General features: G+C 49.4%; 1 protein-coding gene across 39 annotated transcripts in view; it reads right to left on the reverse strand.

Annotated features, from left to right (window-relative positions):
- The window catches only part of MMEL1 (membrane metalloendopeptidase like 1), a 51,699-nt gene that overhangs the window by 23,300 nt on the left and 3,380 nt on the right, over positions 1-25,019 (reverse strand). For 18 of the 39 annotated variants that reach the window (XM_081488421.1, XM_081488437.1, XM_081488425.1 and 15 more), the window contains 9 exons: positions 9,381-9,458; positions 8,615-8,674; positions 7,191-7,352; positions 6,937-7,017; positions 5,048-5,143; positions 4,549-4,667; positions 3,988-4,053; positions 2,566-2,700; positions 2,396-2,485 (listed from right to left, as the gene is read on the reverse strand). In XM_081488421.1, the coding sequence (XP_081344547.1) occupies positions 2,396-2,485; positions 2,566-2,700; positions 3,988-4,053; positions 4,549-4,667; positions 5,048-5,143; positions 6,937-7,017; positions 7,191-7,352; positions 8,615-8,674; positions 9,381-9,458 (887 nt within the window). Of the gene's footprint in view, positions 1-2,395; positions 2,486-2,565; positions 2,701-3,987; positions 4,054-4,548; positions 4,668-5,047; positions 5,144-6,936; positions 7,018-7,190; positions 7,353-8,614; positions 8,675-9,380; positions 9,459-24,861; positions 24,984-25,019 lie in introns of all 39 variants that reach the window. The other 21 variants (XM_081488440.1, XM_081488427.1, XM_081488448.1 and 18 more) reach the window with 3 other exon arrangements.

Here is a 25,019-nt window from a genome sequence, read left to right on the forward strand (position 1 = left end):
CAACGAAGGCCCAGAGCAACCAAAAAGAAATAAGTAAAATAAATCACCTCAAGGTAGACTTTGACCTAAATGACCTGCACAGGCAAAGATTTCTTAAGCAGAATGCAAAGAACGCTAGACAGAGACAGTATCCATCCAACTTTGATAAGTTGATAAACTAGACTGTTTTAAACCTCCTTAATAAAAAAGAACCAGTATGAGAGTAAAATATCAGGCTGCCTGTTGGAGACGACATTCGATACACAGAAACTGACCCGGGAATCACATCCAGTGTCTATAAACAACTAAAAACCAACAAGAAGAAGGCAGAGGTGGGAAGAGACTTGAACAGACACTTAGGAAAAGGGGGTTGTCGCTGGCCAGACAGTGTGGAGTAAGTAGTTCAGGGAACATCAAATCCAACCCAGACAGAATTCCACAGCACATCTCTGGATGGGCTAAGATGGAAGGAATGGGCACACCCCAACACCAGAGGGAGCGTTTCACTCCTGTTGGGGAGTGTAAATGGATATGATGGCTTTGGAATGACCTGTGTCCTACAACCTGGCCACTGCATCCCTGGGTGGTTGCCTGACAGAGATGCTTGCGTGTCTGTGCTAAAAGACGTGCAAGAGAATGAGTGCAGCAACATTGCTCAGAAAAGCCCAGAACTGGAACTGACCCAGAGGTGCAGCAAGAGTAGAAAAGATGCACAAACTGTTGTGTGTTCTTAGGATCGATTGTACAGCAATCAGGATGAATGGGAGGTCGCTGCTGCCCCGGTGAGGTGAGATGTCAACTCACCCAGGGAATGTGGAACAAGGCAGCCGGTGCGAGTGTGTGGTGGGAGAAGTGGGTGGCGCTGCTTCAGTGGGAGGGCAGGACAGGGGCTATGCTCACACGTGACGGTTCTAAGCTTTATAAACCCATTATCATCCAGACATTCCGAGCTCTGGGTTCCTGGACATGCCCCCTGCTGTTCCGGGGCCGTCTCCTGGGCAACTTCTGGCCATCTTGAGTTCCCTTCCTCTCATTTCCCATGTTGAGTCCATTTGCAAGTCCTGCCCCATCTCCCTTCCAAATTAACCCACAAGCCAGGTTTCTTGGCACTTCCTCTGCCACTGGTTCCAGGCTGCCACCTGTCTGGGTTGTGCATCAGCCTCCTGACCTGTCTCTCTGCTTCTGGCCCTTGGTCCCCTCCCTGTGCCCTCAGCAGCCAGGTCCTCTTCTCTGCGAGCCAAGTCCTGTCCCATCACAGCCGGAGCCTTCAGAACGGCCCCAGAGGCCCGACATGGTCCATCCTTCCCTCCAGCCTCCGCTCACCCCCAGACATCCCACAGCCCTGGCCTCAGGACCTCAGCACACACTGTACCTCTGTTCCCATCTTGCTGGCCCTCTGACATACTCTGCAGGCCACCTCTCTTTTTTCTGACCTGAGCTCCAGGCAGGGGCTGCCTTCTTTGTTCATGGATGAAGCTAGTGCCGGAGCAGGGCTGGCCCCGAAAGTGCCCACTGGGGAGTGGGCTGTGGGTAAGGGGTGTCACAGCGGGCCATGGCTGAGAGCCGGGAAGGAAGAATAGGATTGGGCGCCATGGGGCCTTCCAGAGCACCAAGTTCAGAGCCCCGGGCTGGGCCTCCCCTGAGTGCTGTCTTGTTCCCTGAGTCCTGTCATGTTCCGTGGCTCCAGACACTCAGGTTTTCTGGTCAGAGGAAGGAGCCTTCTGCCTCTGGCCTTCCTCCTGCTGACTTGGTTCTGTCCCCAGCTGCACCCTCCTCCCTCTGACTTGGGCCTCAGTTGCTGCCTTCAGTTGGCAGTGGCTAGAACCACCTTCCTGTCCCTCCTCCCACTGGGGGAGGCCCCTCTGACTGCTCAGAGCAGGCTGTGGGAGGGTGGTGGGTGGGGAAGGGCCCAAAGCCGATCTCCCCCCTTCCTAGGCTGGGCTGCCTCTCCCCAGCCCCTGGCCCTGAGCATGAAGCTTGGTCAGTGGGGAGGGTAGGATTGGGGGGGGTTTGGCCACGGTGGGGGATCCTGAGCTGGGCCTGGGGACAGAAAGCCCCAGGTGGGGGTCTGCCTGACTCAGCCAGGTGAGTCTACAACCCCTACCAGGCTGTTTCCTGCTCAGAAAACTGGGGATGTTGCAGCAGCCACCTCATGGGAGGGTAGCCCCCCATCCGCAGATAGCCGGCTGACGTCTGTTGTCCTGGTGTGAAGGTGTCCCTGTTGAGTGACCGGTCCTACAGCCCCTCTCAGGGAGTGGGGGTGTATCTAGGGGTCCCATGGTCCCTCTCAAGGGGTGTATCTGTGGGGTCTGATGGCCCCTCTTGGGGGGCATATGTGGGGGGAGTCCCACGGCCCCTCTTGGGGGGGGTTTATTGAGGCTAAGAGGAGAGGCAGGTGGGTGGGGGTGGGGCTCACCTTCAGACCGAACCTGTTCTGGAGCTCCTCCAGGTCCATCCTGTGGTACAGGGCGGTGACGTCGTGGCGCTCCTCCTGGGGGGCCGTGGCCTGCAGCAGGGTGGGTGGTCACAGGGGCCAGCATGGCTGGCTGGTTCCCCTGCGCTCCCCCACCCAGGGCATGGCCTCACGTTGGCCAGCTGTGTCTCCAGCTCCAGCACCTGGGCCATGTCTTCCTGCACCAGGTCGCTGTTCTCGGGGAGGTTCAAGTCCGCCCGCAGCATCGTGGCCACCGACACCATGAACTGCAGGTAGGCTTCCCGTACCTGGATCAAAGGACGCAGGACAAAGTCTGGTGGCCTCGGCCGCCTTGGCCCCCACGGTGCTCTCTGTGGGGGTGGGGTGGGCATATGACAGAGAGCAGCCCTCAGGTGCTCACCCGGACAGGTGTTCCAGACGGCTTGTGCCTTCCAGAGCAGGGGCCCTCAGTGCTGAGGCTCACGCTCCCCACCAAGCCTGGGTGGGGGGCTTCGAGTTCTGTGTGGACAGCGCCTGCTTCTGACCCACACTAGGCACTCAGGGCTGGGCTTCCCGCTCTATCCCTCCTGTGTGTGACCAGGGCCTGAGACCTAATCCAGAGGACTGCACAGCCACATGCAAAGTGTGGGGCACACAGTAGGTGCTGGAAAAGGCCCAGGGTTCAGGGGGGCTGTCCCAGCCAGACTGGCCTCAGCTGGGCACCGGGAATCAGTCCTGAGGACATGTGCCCGTCTTGGATTCGCCTTCTTTGTGGCCCATCATTTGTGGGTGGGAACCACAGAGGCCTCCTCCTCCCAGTTGCTTGGTGTCAGGCTGGGCTAGTGCTCACAGGCTAGTGTTGGTGGGCTCTGCTCCCTGGCTGCCACGTGTGAGCCCATCCACATGCTCCAGACCTTGCTGCTCTGAGCTGGGTTCCTCGGTCTTATCTCCCACCCCACGGCCCCTCCACAGGTCCTGCTTTTGGTCACCCTTGTCCTTTCTCTTGGCTGGTCCCATCCTTCACAGCCTAGCTCACAGCCTGCCACTTGCAGGAGGCCCACCATATTGCTTCCAGGTCGTGTGTCATGTCACTTCCTGCCTTTCCAGCCAACTCCCAGTTTTTCCTCTCTTCCCCTCTTCCCCTCGCTGGCCCTGTCCTCGCCACTATTTGGTTCCCCATTTCTCTCCTCCTGCGTGCACAAGCAGAATGGTTCAGGGAGCAGACTTAGGGCCCAATTGGTGTCTGTTCAGATCTCTACAGGCCCTGAGCTGGCTGCATGGACTCTAGTCCTGCCCTGGTGAGGGGGCAGGCAGGGTGTGCCCCTCGGGGCTGCAGGGCTAAGCTGATTGACAAGCCTAGCTCCAGGGGTCCAGGGGCACCCCTGCAACAGTGACAAAGGCAGGGGTCCACATCTGCATGTCCAGCCCTCAGCACCGGGCTTGAGCAATGCAGGTGCCCACAAAGGCTAGCTGTGGGACAAAGGTAGGGCAGACACACAGGGAGCTGGGCCTCAGGGGGCCCTCAAATGACAGGCAGGGAGCACTGGAGCAGAGGGGGCAGGTGGGAAAGTGCCATCCGGCAGCCCCTGACTCACCTTCTGGTTGTTGCTCTCCTTGAAGTAGTACTCTCGGGATGGCATGCCCAGAGTGGGTTGGTCTATCTGCAGACAGAGCGTGGGAACCTGGGCATGGAGCCAGGTCCCCAGCCTCGCCCCTCCCCCAGACTGTGCCTGGCAGGAACCTGAACTCCATGTGGAGTGCATGCAGGCACCAGCCCCAACTTTTGCCCTGGGCTGGACTGTGGGTGGGCTGAGGGGAGGCCAGGGGGCACTTGCCGACCTGCAGGGCCTTGGGCACCCTCTCCCGCCCCCCAAAGTGAGGACACATTCCACACGGGTCCTCTGTGGCCTTCTAGCTGTGGCCAGTGGTAGCTCTCTGAGGTCAGACTTTCTGAGCTGGTGCCAAAGGCCTGGACAGAGTGTCCCGAAGACCAGCTCAGCACATGGGCTTACTCCTGGTCAGGACCTGGGTCCCAGAAACCCAAATGGTTGGCACCGGTCCTCTGTACTGCAGCTGTGGATGAGAGCAGGGCCCTGGAGCACACCCGGCCCACCCGGCCCTGCGGAGCCCAGCCTCCCCGGCCCCCTGGCTCGTACGTAGATGATGTGCCGGCTTGAGTTCTGGTCGTCGTTCCAGATGAAGAGGTCGATGAGCACCCGCCGGTTGAACTGTGCGTTCATCACGGCCAGCTGCTGTTCCAGCTCCCACTGGGGGCCTGAGGGTCAGCGCCCCATGCTGGAGACCCGCTGGCTTTGGGGTCTAACTCAGCCCCTCGTCTGATGGGGAATCCCAGAACTCGGGGGTGTAGGGGACCCCAGTTTGTGGCAGCAAGCACACCAATGGGCCTTGGAGGGGGGCTTGGGGTCGCCTTTCCCCACACTGTCCACAGGGAACAACAGTGCGGGAAGCAGAGCCTGCCCTGAGAGCTGGAGCCCTGGGTCTCTCCTTAGGGCTCTGGAAGGGATGCCACTCTGTAGAGCTGGAAGGGACCAGCCACCCAGAGCCCACTAGCAGCTGCTGCACCCTCCCCAGCTCGGGCCTAGAAGGCCTCGGCTCCAAAGAGCCCCAGGCCCAGGGCCACCTGCCCTGCCTTACCTACGCTCTTGTTCCACTTGTCCATGGCCACTGGCCAGCCTCCCACCACCTCCAGGATATTCAGCAGGGGCTGTGAGTCTCGCTTCTCTATCTCACCTGAAAGGGGAGGGAGGGGTCACTCACCTGATGCCCAAGGGGTGTGTGTATGTATGTGACACCTGCTGCACATCCAGGTATGCTGACGCCCAGCACTAAGTCTGACCCTCCCTACACAGACTCTGCAGAGTGGGACATGTGGGGCCCTGGAAAGAGCAGAGACGGGACACAGGCGGGGAGGGGCCCAGGGTTGATGAAAGCCCAGGTGCCACCAGGACGAGGGTATTGGGGGCTGTGACCCAGAGCAGGCAGGACTCAAGAGGCCCAGGCAGCACTCTGGGCAGGGGTGGGGGACCAACTTGACGGTGGAGAAGCCCTCGAGCCCTCCAATCCCAGAATCGGGTGGCTGAACTGCTGACAGAGCTTGACACACAACCTCCCAGTGTGGTAGTTCAGGAAGCTTGGGAGAACCTGGGTCAAGAATCAGTGTATGTGGGAACAGAGAGGCCTGTGGAGTAAGCAGAGGCTTCGGGGTGGGGAGGGACTGGCCAGTCACTTGATCTCGACAGGCTTGAGAGCCAGCTGTCGGGGGAGCAGTCCAGGGGGAGGGGGGCCAGGATCTGGGGGAGTAAGAAGTATGGTATCCTACGTGGCTGGTGAGGGCACACTGGGCTTGCTTTCTTGGGTCCCAAGCTGAGAGCAGGGTAAAACTTAGGGAGTCCTGGCAGTCTTGGGCCGGTTGTGACAAGAGTCACTGGCTTCCTGGGCTGGTTCCCATAGGTGATGGACTGGCCACCAGGCTGCAGGCCGTGGGTCACAGCTGTACTTTTACACTCAGTCTGCCATTGTCCTTTTGAATATTTGGTCTCTCAGGTCAGAAACTCTATATGTGTGGGAACCCAGGACACCTCCTTCACTGGCAGATGCTGGCCAGACCAGATCAGGTGACCTCTTGTTTCCATGGGGAGGAGGGAGTGCACCAGCCAGAGATTTCACAGAGACACCCAGAGAATGCTGGGGCCCCCACAAGTCCCGCTTTCAGGTACACCAAGAACAAGCCCCTCCTTCCAGAGACCTTGGGGAAACAGCCAGCCTTGAACCCTGGCACCGAGGAGCTGTCCCCAGAGCAGCCAAAAGCATGGGCTAGGCTTGAAAACCCCAAGGCAGGTGGCCAAGGGGAGATGGCTGCAGGGGCCCAGTGTGTGAATCTTCTTAATAGAGACCAGTGCCCCGAGAAATCCCCTAACACCCCCCCCCCAACATACACACAGGCGTACACATATACACACAAATCACACAGACACATATACATACACACACACACACAAAGACACATACACATATACACACAAGCATACAAAGACGTACACACAAACACATATGCCTATACACACAAAGACATACATATGCATATGTATATAGACACGCACACATATACACAGACACACACACAAACTTAATACACATATCCACATATATATGTATACACAAATCACACAAACGCATAAATACACAGACATACATACACCAGTACACATTCAAATGTATACACACACATATATATACACAAGCACACACACAATAGACATACATTCGCATCTATGCACACACATGCATCCCTCACTATCTCTCTCCTGCCTGAACACATGTCGCCCCCAAGGGTCAGGGTGTGAGCTGGTCCTGGGTAGCTGGCAGTCAGCCCATGCTCACAGGAAGCCTGGACCCTATGGTCAGGCAGCGGGGGCACACGGTCCCCCCAGGTGAGTTTGGAGTGGTGCCCTGTCCCCTGCTCTGCCGAGGGCCGTGGGGTCCTAGAACAGGGTCCTGGCAGGGCGGACCCACTGGCCACTCACTCTCGTTCATGCAGGAGCGGTAGAGCACCTTGGCCTTCTGCACGGCTGGCCGGTCCTTGGTGGTGGAGTTCTCCAGCACCGCTGTGGGCAGAGAAGCCGAACAGAGGCCTCAGGTGACTGCTGGTAGGGCGGAAGGGTCACAGTCCCAGCCCAGAGTGAGGCTTCATCCCAAGGGACTCCCTCTCCCCAGCCCGCTGGGTGAGGAGGGCTCCGCTGGCTATCCCCCTGCTCCCCGTGGTGGAGGCTGTGCTCACCTTTGAGGATGATCTCCAGCTCGTCCCGAAGGATGTCAAAGATGCTGTAGCGCGAGTTGGTCTCAGGGATCACGTGGCGCCGCAGCCAGCCTCCGCATGCGTACTGGTAGAAGTCGTCACACGGCTCCATGGACGGGTCCATGTTCTGGAGGATCCTGGCAGCTGTCCGTCCCCAGGGGGTGCGGAGGGAGAGGGGGGACCGGGTGTGGACAGCCCAATGGGCGGTCAGATATTCAGTCACAGCCAAGTGCCCTTGGGAGTGTTAGTCACCGTGGGACCTCAGGGCGGTTGTAAGCAGGGGCTCCAGCTCTAGTGTGTGTTAGTCGCTCAGTAACGTCTGACTCTTTGCAAGTCCATGGACTGTAGCCCCCAGGCTCCTCTGTCCATGGGATTCTCCAGACAAGAACACTGGAGTGAGTTGCCATTTCCTTCTCCAAGGAATCTTCCCAACCCAGGAACTGAATCCAGGTCTCCTGCATTGCAGGCGGATTCTTTACCATCTGAGCCACCAGGGAAGCCCCCAGCTCTAGGGACCCCAGTTATCAGCCACACAACCTTGGACCCCTGTGACCGCTCTGATCCTCCCCTTCCACATCTGCAAATCTGCGATGCTGGTGGTCCGAGCCCACCTGGCTTGCAGCAAGTGCTCGACGCTGGCCCTGCCCCAGAGCCCTGTATCAGGTCACTGTGTCCGTGGGGGATGGGTGGCTGTCATCCACCACGGGGCTTCATGTCCGGTTGGAGGGCTGTCTTTGCCCCCAGAACCCCGAGTGGCAGGGACAGTGGTGGGATGCTTTCAGCCAGGCTGGCCAGGCTGGACCCCCACCCAGGACCCTCCCTCACCTGCTTTACATGGCTGGGACCTCACAGGAGGCAGCACTACAGGGGTCTCTCCATGGCCCCAGTGTGGGCAGAAGAATCACATTTCTGAGTTTTTACACTAGTGTTTCTTTGTACCATTTTCACTGTGTTTTATCTGCAAATAGCTACACGTGGCACCCAATTTTAAGATGAATTCCTGGGAGAAAACTTGAGAGTGTGTGTTTGTGTGATCTTCTTTCTGTAAATGCGAAAAAGAGCATGTGGGGTCCCTGTGGGCTTCAGTGGGCAGGGAGAGGCTTCCTGGGCAGCACAGGGGGTGAGACACCCGCAGAGGAGTCCCTGCCTGTGTTCACAGCCAGGTCTGCCCACCAGCCCAGCACCGTGTGTGTATGTGTGTGTGTGTGTATGTGTGTGTGTGTGTGTGTGTATGTGTATATATGGGTGTATGTGTACATGTGTAGGTATGTGCATATGTGTATATGTGTGTATGTATGTGTGTGTGTATATGTGTGTGTGGCTCCTCCTGGCCTCGGGCAGTGCCTACACCACCATCACCGCCACCCCCCTACCCGGGGGAACGCTCAGCAGGGAGGCGGGCTTACCTGCCATCACGCAGCCAGGGGTGGTGCAGGTCTCGACCTTGTCCTTAGGGGTTTTGATCTCTGCAGGTAAGGAGCGATGAACGTGAATGCAGGACAAGGATGGTCAGGTGCCAGTGGCGCAGGCAGGGGTGGGCAGGGCACCCATGGGGTAGGGACGGCTGGAGTGGGCAGGGTCAAGCTTCAAAGTTATCCCACCTCCTGTGGCCCAGCCTGGGCCCTGAGGGCATCCTCCCCAGGTTGCCCAGGCCTGGGGCCTTAAGTGAGGGTAAGCTCACTCTGGCTTGACCCCTGCAGTGACCCTGGATCCCCTTTACACCCTCTGAGCCCCCTCTGAGGGCTGAAGCTGGCCATGATGCCCTCCACCCTGTGGGCCCAGCCATCTCTCACCTATGAGCTGTCATCTCCTCCAGGCAGTCTACTCGTGCTGCCTGTCGTTGCACCCCCCTACTCTCTCCCTACTCTCAACCCCCACCATCTGGCCATGTCCATGGAGCAGCTCCCGGTAGGGCTGCAGTGTGACTCCTACCGGTCCCCAGGCTTGGGGAAACATCCTGCATCTAGCAGGCACTCACGACTGCATCCCTACCACTGCCTCCCCCCACCTCCTGGACACTGTGTCCTGGGCAGGACCATCCTCCTGCTGCACACTCTAGCTTGCAGTGGAACCCGGCCTGGCTATAGGCTCCCCAGCCCTTGCTGGTGGCCTGGCCCATGGGGGTGCAGATTCCTAGCCCCCTCCCCGTGTTGAGAGGGGAGGCGGGGCTACCTCGGGGTGCTCGTTTTACAGTGTTCTTCTCTTCCTTGGAGAAGCAAAGCCGGCTAGAAAAGAGTGGCAGCCACTTCCCTGGAGAGAAACACAGCACTCAGCTCTGGGGTGGTATGGCCTGTCTGGGGCAGCACAGGCATTCTCCTGCGGCAATGGGGGGCAGAATCGTGCATGGGGTGGTGGGCCCTGCCTACTGTAATGAGGGCAGGTCACCAGTCAACCAAGACAGGAGCCCCAGCAGAACTCAAATCTGAGTGGAGGGGGTGGGGCTCCCCTGGCTTGCCAGCCTCTCTCTCCGGGCCCACCTGCCTGGCACCCCCCTCCCGCTGCTGGACTCATAGGGGTCCTGAGGCAGGACCTCTTCCCCTAATGAAGTGCCTTCTGACATCCTCCTTGACTGGAGGATCACGGGCCTCACCCAGATCAGGGTGGGCAGCTTCTGGGGTCTGCTAAGGCAGGGACAACGCACTCCTTTAGGGTGAAAGGATGTCCTCTGGGGGGCAGGGTAACTTCCTGACCCACTCTCCACACCCTCAGCTCCAGCCCCACCACTTTTACTGGCAGCTGAGAGTGCAAAGCTGCCCTCCATCATTTGTCTACTGTGTGGGAGGGGCCACTGCTTGGTCAGCATTGGCCTGAAGGGGTTGTGAGAAGGACGGGCCAGTGGCAGGAGGGGGCTGATCACGTTCAGGGAGAGTGCCCACCAGCCCTGGCCACCTTCCCCACCAGGGAGACACACGGAGGGTCTTGTCCAGGTCAAGGCTGTGAGCACTACAACTGTGGGGGGTGCAGGAGGCCCTGGACATGCTGGTGTCCCCCGGGGTCTGTGATGTGGGGTAGGGGTGGGGACAGGAGTTTCCCCGCCATCTGTTTCTTCATCCGTGAGTCCAACTTGTGTTAATATTATCAACCAGCCCTGGTGCTGGACCCTGGAGAATCAGATCTAAGGCCTACACGGGCCCTGCCCTTAAGGGGCCCCTGGTTCAGTGGAAACAGGAGAAAAGTGATACGTAGATTGAGGCAAACTGTTTAAAAGCAAATCTGAGCTTTGGAGATGAGGACAACAGTCGCACAGATCAGAAAGAGAAACGCAGTGCTGAGTGGGTGTGACATCTGTCTGCCCCATGGGCAGGTGCCAGTTACAAAAACCCACAGGGCTTCCAGACAATGGCTATGCCTTTGTGGAAGAGTGGACTAGCTGTCTGAGCTCTGGCCAAAGAGACAGCGGTGAGTTGGGGGTGGCATGGAAGACAGGGAGGAAGAGGCCTTTGCTTCTGATTAGGGCGCGGATTGTGGCTCCCAACTGAATAAGAACAGCAAGCTGGAGAAGCGACATGAGAATTTTAGAAAGCAGCAGACAGCTGAAGACATAAAGAAACCCAAATGAATTCCACAAAGAGCCAAGCCCTCCCAGGACCAGAGGGACCTGTGGCTGTTTCATCTGTGCCTGGGGCAGGAGGAGGGGCAGGAGGAGGAGCATGCCTCCTACAGAGTGGAAGGATTTGTGACAAGCCCTTTGTACCTGCTGGGTAGAGAATCCACCTGCAAAGCAGGAAACACAAGAGATGCAGTTTTGATCCCTGGGTCAGGAAGATCTCCTGGAGAAGGAAATGGCAACCCACTCCAGTATTCTTACCTCAAAAATCTCATGAACAGAGGAGCCTGGCGGGCTACAGTCCATGGGGTCCCAGAGAGTTGGACACAACTGAGTGACTAAGCATGCACGCCTGCATTGCACCTGCCTTTGGGCTGGTGGGAGGGACGCTGGGTTCCAAGGAGCCCCCATCATACAAGGCTCTATTTCTTTCTCTGGGGCCTCCCCTGATGCACTGCAGTGATGCAGATGAAGGCAGGGCCAGGGCAGGAAAGCTGGGAGAAATCCTGCCCCATGAGGAAGCAGGCAAATGTGACCCATAACCAAGAAAATAAACAAAAGCCCAAAGTGGATTTGTTGGTGAACAGATATCAGAGTTATTTAACTTATTTAACTTCTATGCAGAGTACATCATGCAAAATGCCAGGCTGGATGAATCACAAACTGGAATAAAGATTGCTGGGAGAAATATCAACGACCTCAGATATGCAGATGATATCACTCTAATGGCAGAGAGCGAAGAGGAACTAAAGAGCCTCTTGATGAGGGTGAAAGAGGAGAGTGAAAAAGCTGGCTTAAAACTCAACATTCAAAAAACGAAGATCATGGCATCCAGTCCCATCACTTCATGGCAAATAGATGGGGAAAAATTGGAAACAGTGACAGATTTTATTTTCTTGGGCTTCAAAATCACTGTGGATGGTGACTACAGCCACGAAATTAAAAGATGTTTGCTCCTTAGAAGAAAAGCTCTGACAAACCTAGACACTGTACTAGAAAGCAGAGACATTTCTTTGCTGACAAAGGTTCATATAGTCAAAGCTATGGTTTTTCCAGTAGTCATGCATGGATGTGAGAGTTGAACCATAAAGAAGGCTGAGTGTCAAAGAATTGATGCTTTTGAACTGTGGTGTTGGAGAAGACTCTTGGGAGTCCCGTGGATTGCAAGGAGATCCAACCAGTCAATTCTAAAGGAAATCCAACTTGAACATTCACTGTAAGGACTGATGCTGACGCTGAAGCTCCAATACTTTGGCCACCTGATGTGAACAGCAGACTCATTGGGAAAGACCCTGAATAGTATACACTCTCTAGTATAAAGATCAATGCAGCAAAATAGAGGATCCAAAAATGAACCCACACAAATATAGTCAACTGACATTTGACAGAGGCACAAAGGCAACTCAATGGAGAAAGTATAGCCATTCAATAAATGTTTCAAAATGAACAACTGGACATTCAAACACAAAAACAAACCAAAATATTAGACACAGGCCTTATGCCTCACACAAAAATTAACTCAAAATGAACCATACAGATAAATATAATATACACAGGTTTAACATTTCTTGAAGTAGATGGGAGAAAATCTACATGACCTTGGTTTGGTGATGATCTTTAAAATAGGACACAAACAGCATCATCCAGGAAAGAAAATATTTGACAAGTGAGACTTAATGAATTAAACTGAGACTTGAAAATTAAAGTAAAAAACTTCTGCTCTGTGAAAGTCTTGCTAAGAATGAAAATATGAGCCACAAACTGAGAGAAAATATTTGCAAACACATATTTGATGGAACACTGGTATCCAAAAGTTACAAAGAACTCTTAAAACTCAAAAGTAAGAGAACATAAAAGATATGAAGACACCTAACCAAAGAAAATATACAGTTGAAAAGTAAACATATGAAAAGATGCTTAACATCATTTTTCATTAGAGAATGTACATTAAAACAACAGTGAGGTAGCATAACAGACCTATTTGAATGGACAAAATAAGCAACTGATGATATCGACTGCTAATGAGGGTACAGAGCACTGGGAACTCTCACTTATTGCTGGTGGGGATGAAAAATGCTACAGTTGGAACTGTTGTCTTAGAAGACAGTTTGCCAGTTTCTTACAAAACCACAGTCTTACAACATGACCAGCAACTCCACTCCTAGGTGGCTACACAACTGACTTCAAAACTTATGTCTGTGCAAAAACCTAAATGTGAATAGTTACAGCAGCTTTATCTATAACTTCAAAAAAACTAGAAGCAACCCTGATGTCCTTCAATAGGATAATGAATAAACTGCATTACATTTATTGAATGGAATTATCATTCAGCAATAAAAAGGAAAAAGCTATCAAGTCACAAAAAGATGTGAATGAATCTTAAGTTGTATATTGCTAAGTGAAAGAAGCCATGTTGAAAAAGCTACATACATTGATTCCAATTATATGACATTCCAGGAAAACAAAGCTATAGAGAAAGTAAACAATGATTTCCAGGGATCTGGTGGAAGGTATGAAGCAGAGGTGGTGCTGGTGGACTCAGGAGAGGTGAAGCACAGGAAAATTTAGGGCAGTGAAACTATTCTTTCTAATACTGTAATGGTGGATGTGACATATTAAACACTTGAAAAAACCCACAGAACTTTATACCAGAGAGTGTAAACACTGGTGTATATAAATTTTAAAAAGATCATTTAGAAGGGCAGGAGACCCCAGGATGAAGCACAGCATGAGAATTTAAATATATCACAGTGCGTGCAGTAACCTCACTGAAAGGGGTGGGGGCACAACATGCTGAGCTCACTCACCTTGGAAATGAGTAGATTCCACAAGACTGAAGGCAAAAGAGCTGTATGCAGCACTGCGCTCTAATTGATAAAGTTCTCCCCCATGGGAATACATGTTAACAATTCTGAAACCATGATACGACTATGTTAGAATTGAATAAGTAGGCAAGTAAATAACAGAAGGCCAGGTGCATTAATGCTGCAAGAGGAGTTACAGATAAACAAGGAGAGGGGGCAGAATGATCATGTGGTCATGGATTAGAGGTGGGGACATCAAAATAAATTCATGTTTAGTTTACATCACAGACAGATACATATCCAAATGTTTAAAGAGAAAATGAAAGGCATTAGCCTACAGATCCCAAAACTGCAATATATCTCAAGTAGGACAAATATAAAGAAACCTGCATGTAGCAGCATTAAAATCAGACTACTGAGAACTACAGAGAGAGAGAGAGAGAGATATTTGTAAAAGCAGCCAGAGGAGAAAAAGACTTCAATTCACGGGAGCTACAAAAAGACTGGGGCTTCCCTGCTGGCTCAGTGGTAAAGACTCTGCCTGGAGATGTGGGTTCAATCCCTGGGGTGGGTAGATTCCTGGGAGAAGGAAATGGCAACCTGCTCCAGTATTCTTGTCTGGGAAATCCCGTGAACAGAGGAGCTTGGTGGGCTACAGTCCATAGCGTCGCAAAGAGTTGGGCACAACTTAGCAACTAAATGACAGCAACAATAAGATTAATGCCTGGCTTCTCATCACAAATAATGTTGGTCAGGAGATGATGGAATGAACCCTTGAATGGATGCATGAAGAAAACAAACTATCAACTTAGAATTCTATATTCAGCAAAAATTTAATTAACAAGTGAAAGTAAAATAAAGATATCTCAGGTAAAAATTGAGAGAATTTGTCTCCATTACAGATGCACTCACTACAACAAACATTGGGTTGGCCAAAAAGTTCATTTGGGCATTCTGTAGCATCTCACAAATGAATTTTTTGGCCTACCCAATACTATGCAGAGTACATCATGAGAAACGCTGGACTGGAAGAAGCACAAGCTGGAATCAAAATTGCCGGGAGAAATATCAATAATCTCAGATATGCAGATGACACTACACTTATGGCAGAAAGTGAAGAGGAACTAAAAAGCCTCTTGATGAAAGTGAAAGAGGAGAGTGAAAAAGTTGGCTTAAAGCTCAACATTCAGAAAACTAAGATCATGGCATCTGGTCCCATCACTTTATGGGAAATAGATGGGGAAACAGTGGAAACAGTGTCAGATTTTATTTTTTTGGGCTCCAAAATCACTGCAGATGGTGATTGCAGCCGTGAAATTAAAAGACGCTTACTCCTTGGAAGGAAAGTTATGACCAACCAAGATAGCATATTAAAAAGCAGAGACATTACTTTGCCAACAAGGGTCCATCTAGTCAAGGCTATGGTTTTTCCAGTAGTCATGTATGGATGTGAGAGTTGGACTGTGAAGAAAGCTGAGTGCTGAAGAATTGATGCTTTTGAACTGTGGTGTTGAAGAAGACTCTTGAGAGTCCCTTGGACTGCGAGGAGATCTAACCACTCCATCCTAAAGAAGATCAGTCCTGGGTGTTCATTGGAAGGACTGATGTTGAAGCTGAAACTCCAATACTTTGGCCACCTCATGCGAAGAGTTGACTCATTGGAAAAGACCCTGATTCTGGGAAGGATTGGGGGCAGGAGGAGAAGGGGACAACAGAGGATGAGACGGCTGGATGGCATCACTGACTCGAGTCGGTGGACATGAGTTTGGGTAAACTCCAGGAGTTGATGATGGACAGGGAGGCCTGGTGTGCTGCAATTCATGGGGTCGCAAAGAGTTGGACACAACTGAGAGACTGAACTGAACTGACTGAATACTAAAGAAAGGATTCCCATAGGAAGAACAGATAACCAGTTGGAAGCACAGGTTTGTGGGAAGGAATGACCATGACCAGAAAGGAAAGCACAGAGTAAACGGGGTGAATGAAGCATCTTGGGGACTCAAACAGTGCGTCTGTCTGACCTGCTGCCTGTCTAGTCAGACAGAACCAGAACCTATGACCAGCACTGTGGAGATAAGTTCACTTCTTCTCCATGCTGTGTCCCCCTCTCATTTCCTCCACTGCATTCCCAGCACAGGCTGCTGTAACTTTCTGAGTGGGGAACATTCCTGGGGTAAGTTTATTTGATGCTACAGCTCAAGAATTGCCCGAGGATGCAGTGGGATATTGATAAAACATTTTTGAAATGGAATAAGGCAAGACCACTGTGTTTGTGCACATCACCTTTAACTTACACCACCTCATTTGTGTCACCACCTCCACTTTCCTGAGGAGAAAACCAGCTGGCATGTGATGTCATGCATCTATGACCAGTCACTAGTGAGTGGGCAAGTTTGGCCTTCCACTCCATATTCTCATTCAAAATTTGTTCTTCTGAGCAAGAGAAAAAGCAAATCAGCAAGGGTTTGACACAAAAGCTGAAGAGGAATGAAGTCTTCCTCTAAATCTAAAATAGGATCAATGGACCCAAGCAAACAGACCCTCAAAAGGGATATTTCCCCATTGATTCCAGAAAGAAGTAGCCTTCCTTATACTGAATTGGCATGTGTCCATTCTTTGTTCTTTTTATATATGCTTGAATAACTTCTGTAATATACCAATTATTTTCATACAGACTCTCTACATTAAAAAATTACTAACTTTTCCTTTGAATGACCTGTTCTCCTAAAGATTGGCCTTGATGTGAATAATTTGTTACCTCTTTCTGTCTCTCTGCTCTTCCTGCTTCTGTCTCTATATCTAACAAAAGAGGGCAAAGAAGAACTTTATTGGGTGGAAAACAACTGTCCTCCCTGGAGAATGTATAATCCCAGGCTGATTGTCATGCAGGTATGGAGCATGAGTCTACATGATCCTGTGGTCAAGGAAACCTCAAGCTGAGAAATTAATTTTAGGCTGGTAGTGTCTCCAGGTATCTGATGGAGATAAACACACATATTCTCTGGAGGAAAACTTAGCTCAAGTAATAAAGGATTCTCATAGACAAAGCCAAACTGAACATGGACTTAGGTTTATGAAAAGACCAGCTTCCATGAGTGGGAAACAGCTAACAGCAGGACTAGAACCCCAAGGATTCATATTTTGGGATTATCTGATCCAGAATGTGTGGAGGCTGGCATCACAGGCCCCAAACCTTGACATCTCTCTGCCTCTATGCCTTTGTAGTTGCTACTCCTGAGGAGGCAGAAAATATGTCCTCCCTCTCTTCAGTGTGGGTTTGCCCCTGTAGCTTTGGTAATGATGTGTTCCAGTACTGAGGCTAGGCCTAAGTGTGCTCCTACTTGTCTCCATGAATTTCTACATGGAGAAGGACGTGCTTGCTTGTCCTTATAGGAAGATGAAGTTCATGGTACAGAGCTGCTCCAGCTGAGCCTGACCCACATTAGGTGAGCTGCCCCTAGCCCACTGATGAATGTATGTCATGATAAATAATTGTTGTTTTAAGCCCCTGAGTATGGGGGCAATTTGTTAGGCAGCAGTAGCTAGCTGATGTAGAAATAACTCAAGTATGTTTGAAATATTAAAAGAAAAAAATAGAAAAAATCAATCTGGAAAAGAATCACTTGGAAATTATAGAAATAAAAAAATATAATTGCTGAAATTAAATGTTAAAAAATCCACAATGGATGCGTTAAGTGGAAGATACAACAGAACTGAAGAGAGATTTAGTGAATTTGAATGTAGTTCTAAAGAACCCACAATGTGGGGCGCAAAATCAAAGAGATGGAAATTTTTCTCTAAAAGATATATGGAAGGTAGAGTGAGCAAAATTGAGTGCATACATAATCAGAATTTAAGAAGGAGAAAAAAAGATTATGTGGGCGCATGTGTGTGCACTTGTGCTAAGTCATTTCAGTCATGTCTGACTCTTTGTGACCCCATGGACTGTGGCCCACCAGGCTCCTCTGTCCATGCAATTCTCCAGGCAAGAATACTGGAGTGGGTTGCCACGCCCTTCTCCAGGGGATCCTCGCTACTCAGGGATTGAACACACATCTCTATGTCTCTTGCATTGGCAGGTGGGTTGTTTACCTCTCGTGCCACCTGGGAAGCCACAATATTAAAAAGACAGTGGTGACAAGTTTCCAAAATTAATAAATGTTATTAATGTTCAGATTCAAGAATCACAACAGACCCAAAGCAGAATAAATAAAGAGAGTCCCATGGTTAGGTGCCTCATGGTAAAAATGCAGGATACCAAGGGGAAAACAGTTCAGTGGGGAAAAAGCTCATCTGACAAGAAGGACAACTCATAACAGCAGCAGTGGAAGTCAGAGACAGTAAAGCTAAATCTTCAGGATACTGAGTCTATAACTAAGTCCAGATTTTTTAACCAGTTAAACTATTACTGAAGGATGAGTACCAAATAAAGTCATATTCAAATAAATAAAACTAAGGTTTGCAATGGAAAAGAGTATTTCAAAGCTGTGCTTCCCAAACCTGCTTGATCACAGGAAAGGCCTAACATGCTGGTTATATATAGTACAGTTTCAGAGGTCTTACCTTATAAGATTTCTTGGTTTTGCCCAGATGGAGGCCTGTTATGGACTAAATGTTTGTCTCCCCCTCCCTACTCCCTATTAATGTGTTGAAGCCTTAACCCCCAATGTGACTGCATTTGGTGATGGCGGTCAGGAGGTGATGAAGGTTAAATGAAGCCATGTGGTGGGGTCCTGATCCAGTGGGGCCAGTGCCTTATAAGAGGAGGAAGACACCTCAGAACTGACCCTCTCTGCCGCATGAGGGCATAGTGAGAAGGTGGCTGTCCACAAGCCAAGAAGAGCCCTCACCAGGAACTGAATTGGTTGGTACCCCAACCTTGGACTTCTAGACTCCAGAACTTAGGGAAATAGATTTCTGTTGTTGAAGTCATCCCAACTATGGTATTTTGTTATGGTGGCCCAAGCAGTAATAGTTAGAACCGGACATGGAACAACTGAGTGGTTCAAAATTGAGAAAGGAGTATGACAAGGCAGTATATTGTCACCCTGCTTATTTATCTTCAATGCAGAGTACATCATGCAAAATGCAGGGCTGGATGAATCACAAGCTGGAATCAAGATTTCTGGGAGAAATATCAATAACCTCAGATATGCAGATGATACCACCCTAATGGTAGAATATGAAGAACTAAAGAGCCTCTTGACGAAGGTGAAAGAGGAAGTGAAAAAGCTGGCTTAAAACTCAGCATTCAAAAAACTAAGATCATGGCAACCCATCCCATTACTTCATGGCAAATAGAAGGGGAAAAAGTGGAAACGGTGGCAGATTTTATTTTCTTGGGCTCCAAAATCACTGTGGACAGTGACTATAGCCATGAAATTAAAAGATGCTTGCTCCTTAGAAGGAAAGCTATAAGAAACCTAGACAATGTATTAAAAAGCAGAGACATTATTTTGCCGACAAAGGTCTATTTAGTCAAAGCTATGATTTTTTCCAGTAGTTATGTATGGACATGAGAGTTGGACCATAAAGAAGGCTGAGTGCCAAAGAATTGATGCTTTTGAATTGTGGTGTTGGAGAAGACTCTCGAGAGTCTATTGGACTGCAAGGAGATAAAACCAGTCAATCTTAAAGGAAATCAGTCCTGAATATTCATTGGAAGGACTGATGCTGAAGCTGAAGCTCCAATACTCTGGCCACCTGATGTGAAGAGCTGACTCGTTGGAAAAAAAAAAACGCTGATGCTGGGAAAGAGTGAAGGCAAGAGGAAACGGGGATGACAAGAAGGCAAGAGGACAAGATGGTTGGATGGCATCGCTGACTCAATGGACATGAGTTTGAGCAAGCTCTGGAAGAAGGTGAAGGACAGGGAAGTCTGGTGTGCTGCAGCCCAGGGGTCACAAAGAGTTGGACACAACTTAGCGACTGAACAACAACAAGCAGATTGAGATGGGGCCGGAGGTTCCTGGGCAGGCAACTGCCCCAGGTTCCTCTGATTATCAAGCAAGTTCAGCAAACGCTGTCCTAATCAGCAGTCCCCAAATTTAAATGCAGAGGATCCCCTGGGGATTACGTACAGGTCCTCATTGAGCAGGCCTAGGGTGGGCCCTGAGTTTCTGAATTTCTAACAAATCCCCAGCTGACACACTGTCTGTGGACATACTGTGAACAGGAAACTCCAAAAGCATGTACTTCAGAAAGAAGGAAAACTACTTCATAAGGGCTGCCGGAGAAGTAGGAAGAGTGATGAGCAAAGAAACTGGTAAGGACATGGAAAATCTAAGTTAAATTGATGATATTAGAGAATGTTGCCTGTGTGCAGTAAATAAAAAATAAGGTGGAAACCACGGACTTATCCACAACAATATGTGATCAGGGTGGAGGACAAGAAGAGTAAAACTGTTCTAAATGCTTGTGTTGTTTAGGAGAAACATGAAGCTATTGACTAACTGAGTAAGTCAAATATGCACATAAGATTTAAAGTATATTAGTTTAGTTTTCTGCTTATGACATCAAATGCCACAATAGAACATCATTCCCTTTGTAACAACAGGAAAAATTCAGATAGTCTACAGAAATCAGTACTTTTCTGGAGAACTTCTAGGACCTGAGGTCAGAAGAGGACCCAGAAAACAGAGTCACAAGCCCCACCAAGCAAAGATGGGACTGTTACACCTTTGACAGTACCCAGGAGGAGTAAGAGACGGTCACCATACAAGTGACAAAGTAAGAAGAAATCAGCTAATGTTTTAATGAATTCTTTTTTTAAAGGTCCGTAATGTTCTCTTTAAAACTATTTATTTTTGGCTGTGCTGGGTCTTCGTTGCTGTGCACGGGCTTTCTCTAGTTGTGGGGAGTGGGAGCTACTCTTCGTTGAGGTACACAAGCTTCTCATGGCAGTGGCTTCTCTTGTGGCAGAGCCCTGGCTCTAGGCTTCAGTAGTTGAGGCACGTGGGCTCGGTAGTTGCGTTTCCCAGGCTCTAGAGCACAGGCTCAATAGTTGTGGCCCACGAGCTTAGTTGCTCTGTGGCATGTGGGATCTTCCTGGATCGGGGACTGAACCTGTATCTCCTGCACTGGCAGGTGGATTCTTTACCACTGATCCACCATGGAAGCCCCTTAATGAGTTCTTGAAGGCCAAGTGTGAGTTAGCCAGTGTGGAACAGCTGGAGCTTCAACACATGGGGATTTTGCACTTATTCACCAGCTATTTCCATGGACCCTTACCAGGTGCTGATGAGAAAGATCGGGGCAGTTCTCAGAAGGCCAGAGAGAGTCCCCCTCAGTGGCACAGGCATGCAGGAGATTATCTGCTTCTGCCGCGGTGCCTGCACTTGTTGTCTCATGCTTGCCTGGACTCTCCTCTTGTGGGAAGCAAGACCTTTACACCACTGGGGGGAAGGGCAGTAAACCTTCTCACCTCCCAAGGACCAGGTGAAAATCTACTGGTCTGGAGGAGAGTCTGATGTAAAAATCCTCTGCTCATGGAAGAGGCAAAGGAGAGCCCTGTGGGCCCAGGATCTTAGCTGAGGTCTACTGCTACTAGGTAAGGGGGAGGGGACTCAGGGATACAGCAAAGTTTGATGGACATGGGGATCAGGGCAGGGATGCTGTGACAGCTCCACTCCAAGACTGAGCATGGGCCAGGACACCAGAGCTTCCCCCCCACCCCCTGCCAGCATAAGCCAAGCATTAAAGAGCAAGGGCAACCTACCACCTGTGGAGGGACAGAGGCATGGAGAGCACCCCTCTGTGTCACACACATCTAGGGACTGCTGATTGCTGAGGCTGGAGCAGGAGCAAAGTGGGGCCAGAGGTTCCTTTTCTAAGCACAGGCAATCATCACTCACAGCTGGGGAAAGGTGAAGTCTGCAGGGCACAGAGGGTGACAAGGGTGAAAACAAAACCCCAAATCAGCTGACTCCTGACTAGATGGATTCAACCACTCACACTAAGACTGACAGAACAGGTGTGCTTATTTCTGGGTACAAGTACTATTTACTCCAGTCTCTGCTCTTTCTTTAGATGTTCAGCATTCAGTAAAAATGTGTGACACAGAGACACACACATACACACAGGGAAGAAAAGCAATCCACTGCTATGAGATAAATTAATCAATAAAACTAGACTCAGAGATAGCTCAGATACTGGCATTATCAGAAAAGGACTTCAGAATAATTATGATTAATATATTAAATGTTCTAATGGAAAAGGTGGATAATATGCATGAACAGATAAGAAATTTCAGCAAAGAGATGGAAGCTATAAAAAAGTGGAAAATGGGAAACATCAGAAATAAAAAGCATGTTATTAGAGATGAATTTAGAATTTCTTTAACTGGCTGACCAGTCCAGTAGATACAGCTGAGGAAAGAGCTGGTGAACCTGAAGATTAATTAGGGTCAAACTCTTCAAATTGTATCACAGAGAGTAAAAGAATGAACAAAATCTGAACTGGGCATCTAAATACTGTGGTATAATATCACACCATCCTACAGACATGTATGCAGAGTCTGAGGAGGGTGGAAGAAGCAAGAGAAAAATGAGAGTCCTTAAACAAGATTGCTATTAATAAGAAAACCAAAAATAACAAGGAAAGGAAATATAATCCAGCTGCTCTTCATAACTCAGCTATGAAAAATACTCAGTAGAACTATTGTAGTGATGAATATGGATTTATCAAAGGCAATGATGTAGCTATACTGGGACTGTAGAAGCCTGGGTGGCTTAAGGAGCCGAATCTGCCTCCCATTTGGGATGTCAATAATAGTACTGATAGAGGATCACTGACAAATCTAACATTCTATTACAAAATCTGATCATAATATCATGATAGACATTTTTCTAAGTGTTTTTGATGTATGAAATCATTGAACTCTGAAGTAAGCCTCTAACTATGTTATGTTCCATTTTACAGATAAGGAAACTGAAGCACAAAGGTGTGACGAAAACTTTCCAAGGTCACATAGCTGGGATTTGGGGAGGCTGGCAAGCCCACCAGGCTGTCAGACTTTGGAGCCTGGGTATTAACCACACCCTTATAGTGCCTCCCTGTGATCTAGCAATGACAGTAAAGAGAGAAGAGTCCAGAGATGAAGTTTAGACATTCCAGTCCAGGGGTTGGCAGTATTTTTCTGTAAAAGGCCAGATAAATATTTTAGCCTTTGTGAGTGACATACAGACTCTGTCTCACTACCCAATTTAGCTCTTGTAGCATGAAAACATCCACAGGCAATGTCCAAGTGAATGGACACAGCTGTGTTCCAATAAAACTTTATTTAGAAAAAACAAGCAATGGGCTAGAGGTATCCAACCTCTGCGCTAGACAATGAATATGACAGCTTCTGAGGAGCATAATTTCAGGATGGGCAGGAGAGTAGGCCTGGGACTGTATTTTCTACTGTAAATTTTATTTTAAAAAGTTGCTTTTATGAAAAAGGCTTATCTATAACTTTTGAAAAACATATTAAAATGAAAAAATCTGAGATAACCTTTAAAAGGATTAGAAATATAAAACTTTCAAGTTAGTTGAGGTAAAATGGAGTGAAAAATAACAGCCCAATCCAAAAGAAGTTGAGAAAAAAGAAAAAAGCCATCGAAGCACAAAAGAACACGACAGAAAAAAACATACATTTTTGCGTGAATAGACATAGACTAAATCCTCCAGGTAGAAGACAGAGACCAAAATCCACCTATACACGGTTCCAAAAGATACACACGTAAAGCTAAAGAGACAAAGTTTCAAAGAGAAAAAACTGAGGAAATAGAGAGCAAATGCTAACTCATATCAGATGAAACAGAATTTAAAACAAAACATATTAAGGCAATAGGCACATTAAGCCATAAAGGGGCACTACACCATTACACAGACTTTCCTTGTGGCTCAGCTGTTAAAGAATCTGCCTGCAATGCGGGAGACCTGGGTTCGATCCCTGGGTTGGGAAGATCTCCTGGAGAAGGAAAAGACTTCCCACTCCAGTATTCTGGCCTAGAGAATTCCATGAACTGTATAGTCCATGGGGTGGCAAAGAGTCTGACATGACTGAGTGACTTTCACTTTCACACCATTACACTGAGTGAAGATACACTGATTCTAAATTTGCATCCATATAATGATGTAGCTTTTTTTTTTTTTTTTTTTTTTTGGCCATGCCCTTGGTACTGAAAGCACGGAGTCCTAACCACAGGACTGTCAGGGAATTCCCTTAATATAGCCTGCCAGTGCAGGAGACTGAACAGACTTGTGTTCAATCCCTGGGTTGGGAAGATCCCCTGAAGAAGGGAATGGCAATCCACTCTGGTGTTCTTGCCTGGAGAAGCCCATGGACAGAGGAGCCTGGCAGGCTAAAGTCCATGGGGTTGCACAGAGTTGGACACGGCTGAAGTGACATAGCACACAGCACAGAGGGTCTTAAAACAGGCAATTTACACTTGACATAACTACAAGGAAAACTGAAAGTTCTCTAGGGCTAAGTTTTAGTACACACATCTTTCAATAATTAAAAGATCAAGAAAATGGAAAGAAACAAATATATAGATTTGATTGACCTAATAGATGTACTAAGCCTCATCCGTGTCTCCACTTTCAGCTAATGGTGATTGGGTGTATTCCACATGCACACGTGGATTATTTATAAAATTGACCTTGTATTGGCCTTAAAGCAAGTCTCAGCAAATACCACTGAATCAGTGTCACATAAACCATGACAATTCAATTAAGTTAGTGAACAATTACAAAAGACAACTAAGAAAAAAATCTCCACGCATCTAGAAATTTAAGAGATTTCTAAGTAATTCATGAATCAATGAAAAGAAAAAAAGAAACAGTGGATGAGAAAATACTTAAGAATAAACAATAACACAGCATATAAACCCTTCCACGGGCTCTACCAGGACCTGAGGCAGAGACTGGCTACAGGTCATTTGTGGGGGTAGGGGAGGACATAGGAGCCCTGGCAGAGACCGCACTTGTATTTAGGGAACCAGGAGGAGGAGGGAAGGCCCTTGCAGTCAGGGTGGGCTCACACTTCTCAGTACTGCCTAGATGAGGACTGGGGTGGGCTGGGGGGTCAGGCCAGTCCCCAGGAAGCCGCTCAGCCAGGTTTCTGCAGCCCAGTAGCTGTGAACAGAGGTTCCCTGGGGTCTCTCTGAGAGCTCTGTGATGCAGTGCCCATCTACCCTGACAGAAGACCTAGGGTGGCCAGAGACCGAAGCAGCTGGCAGGGTCCAGCCAGGCACCTGGTCAGGCAGGAGCAGCCTTGGTGGGGGGGATGCCCTCTGCATCTGGGGGTGGCGCTCACTTCTGGTTCAGAGAAACAGCGCTCCCAGCAATGTCTGGATGGTCCCACAGTAGTGCAGGTGGCTCCGGTCAGTGAAGGAACATTCTAGTACAAAGACTGCCACTGCCCTATTGTTGAGGGTGCTGGGGTGGGGTGGAGATGGTGTCTTTTCCTGCAGA

This window comes from Giraffa tippelskirchi, chromosome 5 (genome assembly GCF_054371585.1).
Source record: "Giraffa tippelskirchi isolate mGirTip1 chromosome 5, T2T-mGirTip1v1.2.pri, whole genome shotgun sequence".
NCBI lineage: Eukaryota > Metazoa > Chordata > Mammalia > Artiodactyla > Giraffidae > Giraffa > Giraffa tippelskirchi.